Source organism: Lygodium microphyllum, chromosome 9 (assembly GCF_053477565.2).
Source record: "Lygodium microphyllum isolate KBCC chromosome 9, Lygodium_microphyllum_v1.1.10, whole genome shotgun sequence".
NCBI lineage: Eukaryota > Viridiplantae > Streptophyta > Polypodiopsida > Schizaeales > Lygodiaceae > Lygodium > Lygodium microphyllum.
Window position 1 is genome coordinate 108,941,978 of NC_141143.1, and position 16,934 is coordinate 108,958,911.

Sequence of the window (16,934 nt, forward strand, 5' to 3'; positions counted from 1 at the left end):
ATGACTGCAACTACTTGATCCTCATCCGGTAATGTGTTAGGTTTATCCTCATTACAGTGGACATAATCCGATATAAGATGATTGCCAATGGCTAGCATGAATTGTAAAGACCCATTACGTTATGGAGACGAAACATGAACCTCAAGCTGAGACAATTTCGGGCCGAAGGCCAATTCTTCAACCGACATCCTACGACATTTTCCCATCTCTTCACTATCCAGCAATGGCCCGGGTTCATCAGCCAACGAATTACCATCCGATTCAGCCAAGTCTTTGTTATTCCCTTGCCCAATCCACTGATCGAGAAAGGCCATATCGATACCATTAGATTCCTGCAGATTTGCCATAGCAGAAGCAGATTTCGATCCCGAAATTCTCTCTCTCTCACTCTGCGCAAAACCCTCAGGATGTGCTGCAGGCTCTCTGCGCAGGTCTTAAAACTGCAAACTGTCAATTCTGCCATTAAGCAGGCTTTTTGTACTGGCCTTCACACACTCTCTCTCTCTCTCTCTCTCTCTCTCTCTCTCTCTCTCACTCAGTCGTAGAGCACGGCACCACAGGAAAGAAGGGCACACACAGTATAGGGCAACGGCTGTTCGCAGGCAGGGCAAGGCTCGAGCAGAGCAGAACATACCAGACGGGCGCATAGAAGCAGGGACCGGCAATGCCTTGATCCGTTAGCGCTCTCTCTCTCTCTCTCTCTCTCTCTCTCTCTCTCTCTCTCTCTCTCTCATGAAGGTAATTGAATTAAGTAAATATTTCACATCAGACCATCGGGTTAGCTTAGAGCTCTCTCCAAAAAATATATACATCAGAGCATCCGGTTAGCATTCTCCTTAACCATAATTTGAGTGGAAGTTCTACCTCCCCCTTGACCATGAGGCAATACCTCCCCCTTGACCATCAGGCAATACTTTGGACCCTTACTCTGCTGAACCTGATGGAGCTTGAACTAAAGTCGGCTCTAACTAAAAGACACATCTAGGTAAAGCTGCAACGACTGGGGATGGCCTGCCAAGTCATCCTCTTCCATCCATTTGGCATCCATTGCTGAATAATTCTGAAGTTTCACCAAGTATCTCCTGGAAACTTTAGCTTAAATTTTTCGTCCTTATGTGCCAAATTTTTCCCGGGTACCAAAATCTCATTCAGCTCCTCAACCTCAAGCTGAATTTCAGTAGATATATCCTCTGGCACAACACCATGGAAAGACCTCAACAAACTGACATGAAAGGCATTGTGTATCCGCCAATGTGGAGGTAAATTAAGCCAATATGCCCATCACTGATCTTCTCCAACACTTCAAAGGGCCCATAGTATCCCATACTCAACTTCGCATACAATCTTTCTCTTCCTTTCATGTTTTTCAATCTTGCCTTTTCAAAATACAACAATACATAATCACCCTCTACAAACTGCAAAGCAGGTCTGTGGTGATCAGCTGCCCTCTTTTGCTTTTCTTGCGATCTCTGAAGTGCATATTTTATCTTTGCATAGGCTACATCTAAGTTTTCCATATAACGATCAATCTCAAAGATCATATGGTTAGTTTTCAAAATAGGTGGTACCTTCTTGCCATCCTCAACCAACTCAAATGGAGCTTTGCCCGTAACACTATGCGCTGTGTTGTTGTAAGCAAACTCAACCAAGGGCAAATACTGCTCCCACTATATCTTGTGGTTTGAAACATAGCACCTCAAAAGATCTATCTAACATGGTGAAATTTTTTTCTTCAAACTGACCATCTGTCTGCGGATGATAGGATGATGAGAATTTCAACGTAGTATCCATACTCTCAAACAATCCCTTCCAAAATAAACTGGGCATCGGGGAGTCTCCATCACTAATAATCGATGCTGGCATACCATGATACTTAAAGATGTACTACAAAAACAATCGTGCCATATGATCAGTCTTTATTTTTTTCCTCACTCATTGGAATGAAATTGGCTTGTTTGCTAAACCTACAAATGATAGTCGAAATCCCATCATTCCCTATAGGTGTCTTAATAAGCTTAAAAATAAAGTTCACTCCAATGCTCTGCCAAGGTCTATCTGGAATAGGCAAGGGCTACAACAAACCCAGCATCTTTTGCCTATCATACTTTACTTTCTAGCATATGATACATGTCTTAAGAAATTATTTTACATCATGCCTCAAAGCTGGCCAATAAAAGAAATGCTGGACTAGCTTGATCGTGGCATCAATACCTCTGTGTCTTGCATATAGAGGAGCATGACTTTCAATGATAACTCTAGGCCTTAATTGCTTTGTGACACAGTTGTCCATGTATCATCAGAAATCCATCTCTTAGCACAAAGTGTTCATGCCTTTGGCCATTGCAAAGTTGACATCAACATTAGCAAAGTCTGAATCAGCAACACAATTCTCTTTCATGGCATCCAACTAATGCTTGACTAGCTTGATCGTGGCATCAATATCTCTGTGTCTTGCATATAGAGGAGCATGACTTTTAATGATAACTCTAGGCCTTGATTGCTTTGTGACACAGTTGTCCATGTATCATCAGAAATCCATCTCTTAGCACAAAGTGTTCATGCCTTTGGCCATTGCAAAGTTGATTATAAACATTAGCAAAGTCTGAATCAACAACACAATTCTCTTTCATGGCATCCAACTAATGCTCGACTAGCTTGATCGTGGCATCAATACCTCTGTGTCTTGCATATAGAGGAGCATGACTTTTAATGATAACTCTAGGTCTTAATTGCTTTGTGACATAGTTGTCCATGTATCATCAGAAATCCATCTCTTAGCACAAAGTGTTCATGCCTTTGGCCATTGCAAAGTTGATCATAAACGTTAGCAAAGTTTGAATGAGCAACACAATTCTCTTTCATGACATCCAACTCAGTGTGATAAACCATGCTAACGGCTGAAATTTGTGACTTACGTGACAGTCCATCAACCACAACATTCTTTCTACCATCGATATGTACAATCTGAAAATGAAACATAGAGAGAAAATTTGCCTATCTCATATGCTTCTCTAAGAACTTTGTCTGCGTCAAAAAGTACCTCAAAGTTTGATGATTTGTCTGCATTGTAAAATCAGCCCCCAACAAATAATGTTTCCACATGGACACTGCAATAATTACAGCCAAGAGCTCTTTCTCATACACCTGCAAATTCTTTTCTGCACCATGGAGAATTCAGCTATTATAAGCCACAACTCGGCCGTCTTGCATAAGAACAGCCCTAATGGTGTTACCATGTGTGTCATATTGAACTATAAATGACTTCCTTAGATCGGCCAATACAAGCACAAGATCTAAAGCTATCTTTTACTTCAATATTTCAAATGCTGAAATTTCCACTACTGTCCATCTAAATGGCACATCTTTTTTTTGCAAGGCATGCAATGGAGATGTAATTTCAACAAATCCGCATACACACTTCTTGTAGTGAGAACATAAACCCAAGAAGCTGCAGAACTCATGCACATTCCTTAGTATCAAGTTTGTTTCAAGCTATCATGATATCCACCTCAAAGGTACTTGTTAACCAGTTTGATGCAAACATTTGCTTGAATTGTACCCATGTTGACAGTGCTCTAGCTTGCATCAAAAGAGTACACCACCACTATAATGCATTCCCTTCCAAGAAATTGGTTGCCTTTCGAATCTTTGAGGACTCCATGAAGTTTCCCCATGAATAGGCTGCATCAAATTGCTGAATGAAAGTCAATGCTTTCAGCCAATCTTGTACACCACTGAAGGATTGAAACTTCACTACTTTTCCACCCTCACCATGGTCTTTTGTTGCCCCTTTGGATGTTAAGTTGTTATACACTAGCTATTGCAAAAAGGGTGCATTTCATGAATTTACATCAAAACCAACGCCAAATGGAGCATTTGCATAACCAGCATTCATTTCTTGAGCCCCATAAGCATTCAAGGGTGCAGATGTAGTACCAAACATGCTACTTTGTGCCCAGGCATCAAGCCAATGTTCCCATACATAGGGTTTTGCATATTTCTAGCCATACCCGAATACATTGGGCTTTGCACACCATGCATTGGTTGTTGCATACCATAGGGATTTGTGCCATAGATTTCCGTATGCGGTCCTTGTCTAACGATATCATGAAAAACCGTGCTTCCACCAAAATATCCTAGCTACCCCATCATAGCATGCATGCCCGATTGTCCAAAATTCATTGGATTGGCACTTCCGTGATGACCTTAAATTTGCATTCCTTGTTCTATAGGTACCAACTGTTTTATTTCATTAGCATCTTTGGGATTGGGAGAATCCCATTGTACATCAACTTCTTCAATTAAGTTAAATAAATACCTAAAGGGGTGCCAGTTTTGGGGCCAATAGGGTGTCCAATGTCCAAGATTATATGTTAAAGTGTGCATTTCAATTTTGTGAGTTTGTTAATTGTTGTAAATAGTCCTTAATCGAGTTATTTACCACTCTATCCGAGGAGGAAGGTTGGTTTCAATCGACGTCTTCCTATATCACTCCACCAATTAGTAATAGTATGATACTATTCTTCTCCCATTATCTCTTTGTAACTTGTGCACCTTGATCCACAACGTGTTTCTCCTTGTCAAACAAGGTATAGCATAAGGTCTCAAAAGTGGGGGGTGTATAGGTGGGCCATACTTCCAAGTCTTCTCTGTTGTGGCAGTGAAGTACTTAGACCTGGTGTATATAAACATGACAGTGTCACACGAGGTGTATAAATTTCTTATATATTTCATGATTTATCTTTAGAATTTGTGTTAAAAAGTCTGCAGAACATGTTAAAACATGGTTGTATAAAAAATAATTTGATTTTGGTGGAGGAACCAATCCACACCTACATAAATCTCCTGTGTTTTCTTTGGGTCTGAACTCCCCTCAAGAGTAACTTGCCATCAGGTGGTCCAGGATGAAGCTATACTAGGTCCCGCTAAGGATGAAGGTGCACTGGGTTATGTTTCCATAAACGAACCGAACCAAATCCATATGGTGGATATAAATCCATGCGGTGGGGTGGAAACCGCACCCTTTGATGGTAAGGGACGTCCCGACATGCATGGAACCGATGCTCCCACAAGCACAGAAGGGGCAACAGCCGCTTCCATGGGTTTCAATGCAAAGAAAGTCTGTTGCTGTACCACACGATGTCGAATCATCTTCCCTGTGACATTGGGACAAACTTTGCCTCACCCCACCATAAGCATGTGTTGAAGCATCTACCAATCTCTCTAGCCCGACGAGGTGCAAAATATGGGCAAAGATGAAGCAATGATACTTCACCCCGTTTTGTAAGGGATTGAGCTTCCCAAACGCAAAATATAAGCAAAGATGAAGCTATGGCGAGGCCTGCAAAAAATGATCGTCGTTTTGTGATATGGGTGTACCTATTTATAGACAATGTAGTAGTAGCTCTCCATCAGATGCTTGTTACACATGGCAAGCAATTATTCATTGGATTTGCTTTAAAATTGGTGCTAGTTTGTCATTGTTACTATCACAAAATAGGGGCCATCGACCCCCTTGCCTACAGTTGGATGTGTGTTTGTACGTGCAAGTGGTAGGTATGTTTTATTTATGATTATAATTGAATATCCTAACATGCAAAGTATTAGATTTGAAGGGCACCAAGTTTATTATTACGTAGCAATGGAAACATGTGGACAAGATAGATATTTATTTGTGACTACAAAGGATAGATATGTGTTTGTTTTTTAGAATAGTTTATTTTCCTAATAAAATAAATATATGTGGATTTTACAAAGACTTGAATGAATATTATTTTTTAATGCAAGAAGTGTGACAAATTGATTTTGATTAAACATGGATATAAAATTCACAGCAGTGTTGAATCAACTAATACACCACATTTATGTTGGGGTACCAAATGATATCGTACAATAGCTTGGGATAATGAGTTGCTTTTAGAGAGCCATGATGAAGTAGTATGGCACTCTAACTAAAGAGGGCCATGCTTTTCTGCACCATGTAGAGGATTAACTATCTACAAGGATTGCATAGGCACTAGGCATGAATCACTTTGTGGATAGATGCAATAGCATAGCATCCACTAATCTTCAAAGACCAGTTCAGTATAGCTTTTTCCGTGTTTATATTTTTAATATTCATCCTTTTATTTGTGTATTTTGTTATCTTGCTTTGATCATGTGTAGGGTTAACCAAAAGTGATTCATTTGATGAGCTAACAACATCAGGTAATCCCTTTACAAATGACTATTACCCTCATTGGATTATGATTAGGATCCCTTGGGCAAGGACATATGATGAAAGGTATCATTATAGAAAGACAGTGATTATGTTTCACATCTATACAAACAAAAAAATGAATGATAACGAGTTATTGGATTTTGTAGTTTTGTCCAACTAATTCATAAGAGCTTTGGGACTTTTGCTTCATTTGTCATACTGGGTGTAGGTTGTAGTCTCTACATGAATAAGATGCACCTGTTTCAAGGCACAGTGATATATTTTGGGTTCTAATGGTCTAGTTTATAGCTATGGTTCATGGAGATGGTTTTATAGCTTTATCCTTTAGTGTCTCCACATGGGCCAATGTTGCATCCATCCCAAAAAAAGAGCTAGTTGTCTCAAATTTGTACTACTTAAATATAGAAGGTTTTCCATATACATATGGAAACATGATTGGTAAATATTTAATATTTGTGTGGAAACATGATTGGTAAACATTTAATATTAAAATCCAATATATTCAAATTGCATTTGTGGGAGCACTTTGGTAAAAGTACATGTGAACAAGGTGATCATTACTAGGTTGTAGCATGTATGACTCATAGTCTGTCAATAGCCAATGAGTTGTTTGTATACTATCCTTTTTATCTTGCCAATCAATAACTCATCACGAGTGACTAGTACTAATATATCATTATCTACATGTTTCATTGGGAGGATATCTTCACTAATCTATGTATTGATTGTGTGTATGCATCTTTCTTCATCGATTGAGACTTTGAATGAATACTTGGCATTTTATGTAAGCCTACTTTCTTGCAACATTCTGGTATTTTCCATATCTCGTATTATATTTAGTTTCCTTTTAGGTAAACTAGTTTTCAATGATTGAATAGCTCTTGTGACTTGAAAGGTAGTTTTGAGAGTTTTTAACGAAATTTTCTTAAGGACATGCCTTTGTTAGTTTAGATTGTCTCTTTATTAGGTTAGCATGTATCCCCTTTTTTATTAGGCATTAATAATTGATTATTATATTTGATCATGTTTTCACTAACTGCAACTTCTTTAAAGTTGTGTTCAATGTGGAGGCCACCCCTTTATTGTCTTCAATCATCACAATAGTTTCCTTCGTGAGCATGGACTTCAATGGAGCATTTAAGACATTTAGTTGCACCTTCCTACTCTCAACTCTGTAAGCCTATGCATTCTTAACACAGCATTTAGTGTTTCAAAATATCCACAAGGTGAGGAGGTTGATAAAGATCAACTTAAAGACAACCTATGCTTTTCATTATCTAAATCACATATTTTCCTCCAATGTTTCACATTATAGCTATTGTAATTCTTTGAAATCTAAGTCTACTATTCACCTTCCATGTAGTTTATGGAGCAACATCATCAACACATGCTAAGGTGGTAAATTCATCAACAAATTAGAGCTGAGAGACAAACTATCCATGATCATAGTACACCCTCTATTAATTCCTATTTGAGAAGGTAGTTAGAAGTAGCTTCAACCAAAGAGCTAGGATTATAATAGAGGCATTTGGAAAAAGTCTACTCTCTATCTATAGGCTTGAGGACTTCCTTGATTAAGACCAAGATGCTTGTATTATCTTTATTTTTATGAAGCTTAAAACACATTAGCTAGAGATCTCCAAGACATTAAAGACATCCCCTCTTCTTTCTCTCTAAATATGATTCTTTTACATTCCATGACTTGTGTATTGTCTTGTTAGCTGATTACTCATTTCAACAATTGAGATATACTTCCTTATCATAGATCTCATGACTTATATAGTCTTAGGAGATGATTTCTCAATTTAGCAATCCCAAAAATGAACTTTCTTGTTACTCTTATTGGTAAGAACAAGATAGATCCTCATCTTTAACATGGGATTCTTTCACTTTTTGATTTAACATATTGCTATTTTTCTTGGCATTAAATGTCATTTTTAAATTTTTCAATGCTTGTATTGCCTTATGAGCATCCTTATAATCATTGTAATCCCACCCATGCTTGTGTTCTTTGTATCCTTAATCCTCTTGTTAAAATTTGAAAATGAAGTGTACCTTCACACCCACGTTAGAGACTCTATATTTCTAACATAAAATTTCATGTAGTACTGCTCAAAGTTCTCTTTAAGATCTCTTATGAGCTCTTGCAAATCAAAAGGAATATTAAGCATATTCCTAATGTACATAAACTTGGATGAGTGTCATGTCTTCTTAAGAAATCAAAGAATTTATGAATCTTCAACATCATCCTTCAACTTCTCTTACTCCATTTTCTCAAGGGATGGCGTTTTCTTTGGCATTCTAACCTTGCAAAAACGAATAACTACAAAGCAAACTCTAATGAGCAAGAAAATTTTAAAAATAAAGTGGGATACTCACACAACAAAAGCTTAATGTAAGAAATGTGAAACAACTTGTAAGTAATAGAGAATACTAGCATTAAACTTGCATTTCATATGACAAAGCCCAAGATAACTTGATTGACAAAAAGTTATAATAAAATGTGACTAGAAGTGAAAAAACATAGCCATGGCTCATAAAACTGTGTTTCATGAGACATTGAGATAAAAAATGAGTTGGATGGATCACCTACAGGGTCTAATTTGGTGATGGATGCTTGCTTTTTCTTTCAATAGGCCATAGAAGAGCTTAGCTTCACTTTGATGGAGATCCAAGAATATTACGTTCGAAAATTGTTTATTATTGTGAGATGGTGTTCTTAAAAAGCTCTTAAAAAATCATTTAATAATAGCTCTTCTTGAAACTTGTGTCAAAAATGACTTTTTTGCATTTAGTATTTTTAGTAATAACTCATTTTAATCTAGTCTTTTCAAGGGAAGCTCATTTCACTCTTCATCTTTAGCAAGAGTATCAAAGCAAGACTCAACCCTTTACAAGCAAGATTCAATACTCCAAGGTAGACATTTCATTAAGTCATTACATATGGGTGAAAGAATCTACTATTGCTAGTCTTTTCAATGCATACCTACCAAATCAAACACAGGTGAAGTAGTTGATATTTTGCATGGAGTCCAAGGCTCATGTCTCATAAGTCCAAATCCTTTTGCTTGCGTATATGGCTTTTGTCATGTGAAATTGAAATATTACCTTTTTTATATTGTCACTGCTCTATTCTTCATGTTTCATACATTCCTTGATCAGATTTTAATGCTTATTTGATGAAATGTGATTTTGAGAGTCCTCTTAATATTATAGGGTATTCTTTCTATGTATCATATGTCAATGTGCAAATTAGTAGCTAATAACTAAAGCTACAAGGAAGCAAAAGATTGATCCTAGGAACATTGTTGAGAAGATCCATTAATTCTCCAATCCATCCATGCCACCAAAAAAGCATAAAAGGAGATTTTAACATACTGTGAGATATCTTAGGGAGATCGAAAGGCAATGAATGCTATTGGTAATGAAATTTCAAAGTTGTGATTTCGAAGAATGGTTAAGGAGATATGTGATAAGCATAGTCTCAATACTTAAAAGTAGACACAGAGTGCCCTTAAATGCATCTAGAAGGCCAAAAAGGATTTCTTAATTGAGTTTTTAAAGGATACATACATTTTTGCTACTTATGCACATAAGTTGATACTTATGGATAAGGATATAATTATCTCAAGAAGATTGAGATATAGATTCTCCAAGGTTTTAGATCCAATTTCTCTTATACATATGAGAAATACAATATTCTTAATGTGCCACCATATAGGAAGGAAGACACAGGTCCTAAAGTGGAGGATGTTACACATGAGAGGCGCACAAGGTTGCATGAGAAGGAGAAAAAGGCTACAAAGAAATAAGCAAAGAAATGGAGGTAGCATAAGAGAAAGAAAGTGAAATAAAATGAAGTAGAGCCATTAAGACCACTAAAGGATGATCTTTTTTATATGTTTAACAAGATTAAGCCAACAAGTTTCAATGTATATTGCTTCTTGCCTAGTGATATAGGTCAAAGAAATGATGTTATTGCTTTAGACGCAAAATACATTTAGATCCTCAAGGATAAAAAGAGAGAAGTAAGCGACTCTATTTTTCTTGTTGAGTTGAGGTATAACATATCTATTTTTTTTCTTAAGAATGATATTTTTCAAGCAATAACTTTCTTATTGTACACTCACTATCTTACTACTTTTGCTAGGTGTATGATGTATCAACTCCATTTTGATATATTACAAAAATTTGAGATTCTTGATCCTTCTATCTTCCATTATATGAGGCTAAGTGAGCTTAAAGAAAATGCATTTGGTATTGACTCAATCGAATTGATTTTGATATTTTCAAACTTGTCTTAACTCCATATCATGAAAATATTTTATTACACTAAATTATTTGCTTATGCTTATTTTTAAATCTCATTGAATTTTTATTACTATAAATTGTGTAAATTAGAAGTATTTTTAATCAATTATTTAAAGGGGTTTATGAAACTACTATGATATAAGTTATATAATCCAAGGCTCTTTAATAATATGAACTTTTATTAATTGTAAGTATATTAAATTTTATTATTTTTTAATATAGAGCTACAAAAAAGTTTGATAAAAGTGCTTTAAAAAACCTCATATGTCTTCTAATCTACTTGCACATGGAGTATAGACAAGTTCTGATAAGTTTTTTATCAAAATATATCAAGATATTTGATTTCATAAACTATTATAAATAAGTTATATAATTTTACTTTGTATTGTTAGTTGTTGAGCCTCATCGAGATGATAGTCATTCTTGTGGTTGGAGAGTAATTGTAAATGTCAACTGATTAGTTAAGTTTATTTATCTTAATTATAATAAATTGATACAAATAATAGGAAAGGTTTTTAACTTTAATATAGAATTTTACTCAAAATATAGTGAATTTCAAAATAATATTGAGCTAACATTCTTTTATTTCAAATGTTTTATAATTTTTTAATTATTATTGTAATAGTGAGTATGTTCGGTATATAGGAGCAAAGCTTTTCAAGTATATACTTGTCTATTGTATACAAGAAGAATAAGGAGACAAAGAGGAAGTAGAGAGTGTGAAAGTAGAGGAGGGGCCCTCAATACCTAAGGCAACCAAAGCATCACAGAAAGGTGAAATAACTCCTAAAAAGAATATTTTTCACAAAAAATTAGCTTTTATATATTGTCTTATACAATCTCATATATATATATATATCATGAAGAAAGAAAATATAAATTTATTATAATGTTTGAATTATCATACTATATGAGGCAATGACCCTAATGTATTGGAAAGTGGAGTTGCCACAACTATCAATCCTACTCCTTATTTTTAATTATGGGAACCAAGCAAAATGGACCAACAACTCTATAAAGGTCCATTTATAATATGTAAGTTTGTTGTCAAGATCCCATATAGTTACTTTTAAATGTTATATTTTCAAATTTGGAAATAAGCAAAGTTCAACTTTCATCTCCCTCTAGACTTACTTAGCTCCACTTATCTTGCCCATTTCCACCTTCATCCACTATTCTTATTTATCTCTCACCCGCCTTGTCTACTCCCTTGCTCAACCACCACCTATCCCCTTCACCCTCTCCTATATTTTGTTATCCTTGCCTATCCCCATCTCTTCTCTCCATCTATTCTATTCCATCCCCCACACATCCTCTCTCCTCACTCAACCAATCATTCATTCACAATATCACCTCCACTTATCTTCACCTATCTTATTAATATTCATTCCATCTTTTGTTGTCCTTGCCTCTCTTTACCCTTTTTGTAACTTTATTCTCACTTCTCTAACAATTTTTAATCCCATCTAACTCACTATCTTCTATCTCCATCTATATTTCACTATCCTCATCTATCCCTCTCTAATCCTACCCACATCCTCTACCCCCCACCCATCTTACCTATGACCCTCAACTTATATCCATTTCCACTTGTTGTATTTACACTTCACTATCCTCACCTATTCCCCTTTTCTTTCTCACCTACTCCTTCATTATGCTCACTTGTTGCCCTATACCATTGCCCATCTTTTATAAGAAACCTACTCTCCACACATTTTTACCATGACATGTCCCCCATCATATATTCTTCTTTATTCCCTCTAGGCCCACTTATCCAAACCTATCTACTTCCACCCCAGCCATTCTCCCAAAGTCCCATTACTCTCATCTATCCCCCTCAAATGCCCCAACTATCCCACCTATATCACTCTCTATACCTCATCTACCCCCTTGTTCAATGCATACACTCTTAAATCCCCACACCCCACTATACCTTGTGCATATCACCTACACACACCGTATGTTAACCTTTTTCAGGAGAAAGCAATGGAAGTTGGAAAAATGATAATAAATTTAAATTTTTCGAAGAACAAGCAAGTGCATGAGTAAGAGTTTGAATGGGACCAAACAAGAAGAATCATTCTAGTTGTATGAACGTGAGGCTCCCTCCAATGCAACTTGTAAAATCAAAGTATTCCCAACAACGTATAGAATGATTCATGTTTCATAGGCTTAGAAAGAATACAAGACACGTATTGAGAAAGAGCTAATATTGGACTAAAGGATAGGTGGATGCCCAAAAAATAATACATATATATAAGCCAAAAAATAAGAGGATAAGCTCATTCTTGGAGTGTGCAAACTTGTGGCTCTCTTCTTGCTCTTATGTCTATCCTTTCATGTGTGAGAGAGAAAGAGAGATTGAGAGAGAGGGAGAGTGAGAGTGAGAATGAGGAACCAGCTTGGAGAAGCTCTTGCTTCTCTTCTCTTCTGTTAATGCAACGAGCAATGGAGATGGAGCTTACTTAAGTGCATTCCTTGGATCATGGAGCTATTGGTGAATTCATGTGACTAGACTACATTGATGGCAGCAGCATTCTACACAACGGCAAGAAGGGAAGGTGATAAGACACAATTTGACCAAGATACTCTACTTGTGGCATGTAATGAGCCTCAATTCCATATAATGATAAAAGGATTCTCACTTTTGTGTCCATGAGCTTGTTGCCTTGGAGGCGGCTGCTTATGGTGCTTGGCGCTTAGTAAAACATTACAATTTTGGATTCGGCTGAGTAAGGCTCAATAGGCCTTAAATTTGCCTATAATCACTTGCTTTTTACTAAGCCTTAGATCGCTAGGCGTATATTACACTCTCCATTCTGCCGTCGTCAACAAGGGGTGTCCGAGTTGTGTGGTTGGTGTCTACCAATCAACGAAGCAATCATGGCGTTGTCAGCCATGCGATGGTGATTAGCTAAGCGATAACCGGCTGCATGATGATGAGTCTGAGTGCCACGACATGACCATCAAGACAGCCAACTGATTGCCATCAACACTTACCATGCAATTGAAAAAAAAAATCATACTTACCATGCAATTGAGGAAGTCAAAAACAAGCGAATTGACACATTGGTCATGGCACAAGTCTCGAACTCACTCACTCACTCAGAAGGGCACAATTTTTTCTAAGAAAAAAGAGAGATTGGGAAGTCTAGCACCCAACTAGACTTAAAGATAGTATTGAGATTTTGAAGTTTAAGAGGGCTAGGAACATCCATCGCCTAAGTTTCAATCAACCAATAGAACCCTTGGACAAAGCCTAAAGGCCTCAAAACTACAAGTGACCCTCATGCATGTCAATGAAATGTGTGACCTCTAGGACATAGTTGAGCTAGACCTTGTCCCATGACACCCAAGTCACACTCTTTAGAACCAAGAGCTTTGGAATCACTGGGTTACTAGGTGACACTCAATTTACATGAGTTTGTCCCATGAGTCCAAGCAAGAAGATAATCAAGCATCAACTCCACAAAGGAACCACACATATCAAACTATATTGAGAGAACTTACCCAGATAATCTTTAGGTTAGAGAAGAAAAGTGCACAAACAAGAGCTCTAAAGGTAAGGGAATTCCAACAAGAACTATCACCCCCATCAGATAGCTTGCCACCAACTTCCCAACCACTTGATGACCATGACAAAGCATCAAGCTTGAAGACCAACATCAACCAAAATCCCTAAGAATATTAGCAAGGACAAATTAGTGCCCAATTGAAGAGGAGGTAGCACCTAGTAGAGGAGCCTCACCGAGCAAGTGCTTTTGCAAAGTTGTCAAAAGTTACCACACTCAATAGGCCAAATATAATTTTTGCCCCAAAACCAATCGGCAGTCCCTCTCTCTCTCACCTTCACCTACATAGTAACCCAGACATGATTGAGCTATCTTGTGCATAGGTGGTCATACATCAACCCCTCACTCAACCTTTAGGTGCCATGACTTGGATTGTATTTCTCTTGCTGCCTTGTAGGACGAGTTGCTCTCACCAAGATTGGTGCACATTGGATCGAGACAACAAGCTATCATTCTAGTAAGTGTGGGAACTCATAACTTACTGAGCTTGAAAGGACAAGGCAAATAGAGCAAACATTGTCACATTTGGTTACATTTCTAGACAACACAAAAATTTCATATGCCTAGTGCTTGGAACCCCACGATTCGACATCATAATGACCCGGTTGGAAAACCACAAGAGTTTGATTTATTGCTCTAGGCTCAACAAAAAGACCATCAAAATTGGGTACAAGATCCCTAGGGAGGGTTAACCAAAAGAATGTCTTGAGTATGTGTGCACCTTGTCCCACCATCTCGTGGGCAATGCATCACCCCATTGTGATTCTATTCGGAGAAACAATGTTGATGGAATTGAAGAAGTAACTACCTCTCAAAATTAATAGGGATAATCAATAGGGCTTCACTACATTAATGACCTATATCTCAAAGGTACAATTATTTGGACTCATCTGCTAGTAGAAAATCTTGTGGACAGACTGCATAGAGCGAGGCACATCAATGACTTGAGTTCTACCAATATAAGGACTATCAACACTCAAAGCAAAGATACTCAAGATATTGTAGGGGATACTTGAGAGCATATCGAGCTTTGTGCTACATATCCTAACTATTTTGTCTCATGTAAAAGCACTTGTGCAAGTAGTACTCTATGAGATTAGACACATTTTATTAAAAGAGGTCGAATATTGTTGGATTCATGCACCTGAGATATTGCAAGACCAATAACCCTCATTATAGGGGTATGCTGTGCTGAACTCCTACAAGCTTCAAATGATTGCTTAAGTTAAAAAGACACTCACATCAACTTGGGTTGCCTTCACCATTGACCACTCTACAAGTAGAGCGCTAGGAACACCTAGCTAATTTAGGCCTTGCTACACTATGTCGGTCCTAAGAAGCCATACCTATCCAACATATAGTGAGAATCCTTGGATCCAAGACTCTATTGATACCAGCATAGCATTTTGTCCTAGGGTACCACCTCTGAGTGATATTCCAAACCAAGTCAGCTAGTGTGCATCACTCGAAGCATCATCACCATGGCACGATTGGACAATCTAGTGCTAGCTAAGGGCTAGTTCTCAAGGTGTGAAACTAACTTTAAAATCAAAGGGGTTTGCAATCCCTAGATTTTAATAAGCTCAAGCATCTTGATTGTGGAAAGTGATAACAAGTTTTGAGTGCTATTTTACACCTTCTTGAGCTTTGATGACTGTGTTAATTTTTGAATGAAATTACAATTGCACAAAAAATAATTGAAAAGTGGAATCAACATTCTTGAAAGAAAAATCACATTGCATACATTCACTCTCCTTAAGAAAGGATTGAAAGCCTATTTGTGCACTATTCATGGTTAATTACACTTGGTAAGAAAGGGATTGTCTATTGTGATAAGAAGCATGTGTATGTGTTAAGTCATTCAAAATGTGGGGGGGAGGGGGGAATCAACCAACCACTAGAAACTTGACAAGAAAACAGAATCTAGAAACCACAGGAAGCTGAACCACAATAATAGAAGGATAAGGGGGGGAAAGGTGACAAAAAAGGACCTGTGAAGTACATAAGTCAAGGGAATCCTAGTGCAACAAGCATCTAGATGAAGTGTCTCTTACTAGAGAAACCACTACTCTACTTAACCTCATCATCATCATCCAAAACTTAGTTGCACAAGAACAAAAAGTGACCATGTCAACATCAAGATCAAATGCTAGCAACCTAGGGATTGACCCTCAAGAGTTTCTAGCCAAAGTCCAATAGCTCCTGGTGTAGTATGAGTAGAAGATGTGGGTAGTCCATGTAGATAGACCATCATATGAGATAGAAGAGGAAAGAAGGCTAGGGAAAGACATATTGCAATAGGTCTCGAGATTCACCCAAGGGCAATGAGTTGATAGGCAAAGGAAGAAGGCCAAACTTAACCAAATGCAATGCATATTGGCATTCATAGGGCACATAGGACTAGGGGTTAATGCTGATATAGAGTGAGTAATTAAAGCAGTCCTCCCTTCAAATGGACTTCTAACCAAGTGACTATTACACAATTCAGTCATGAGCCTAATAGTGCTACACTAACTACCTTGATCCTAGCCAAATTAAAGATTGCACCTAATACAAGAAACCAAACTAAAATCCAATAGTCACAAAACAAGTTGAGAAATACATAGTAGGAGATGACCCATATAGTTTCACAAAACAATTCAAGCATGTCTACGAGGACTTTGAAGAAGCAATTTACATGGATGACTTGCTAAAGGAAAAAAGCTCAAAAGCCATTCAACCAACAAGTGTCACTTCTAGCTAAGGTGAGAGTACCACTATTTTCAATGAATGAACTATCCTTGATGCTCAGGGTAAAGGAAAGTGTAATGACCAATCACAAAAAATAATAG

The 16,934-nt window shown here is 37.2% G+C and overlaps 1 protein-coding gene across 19 annotated transcripts in view; it reads left to right on the plus strand.

Annotated features, from left to right (window-relative positions):
• The window catches only part of LOC148031411 (uncharacterized), a 218,112-nt gene extending 211,572 nt beyond the window's left edge, over positions 1-6,540 (plus strand). For 3 of the 19 annotated variants that reach the window (XR_015691893.1, XM_087684947.1, XM_087684950.1), the window contains exon 17: positions 4,895-5,032. Coding sequence is in view for 13 of the 19 variants with exons in the window: in XM_087684942.1 (XP_087541068.1) it covers positions 4,895-5,206 (312 nt within the window). In the remaining 6 variants the exon portion in view is untranslated. Of the gene's footprint in view, positions 1-4,894; positions 6,137-6,165 lie in introns of those variants that run through there. The other 16 variants (XR_015691894.1, XM_087684948.1, XM_087684951.1 and 13 more) reach the window with 16 other exon arrangements.
• The last annotated feature ends 10,394 nt before the right edge of the window (positions 6,541-16,934 follow it).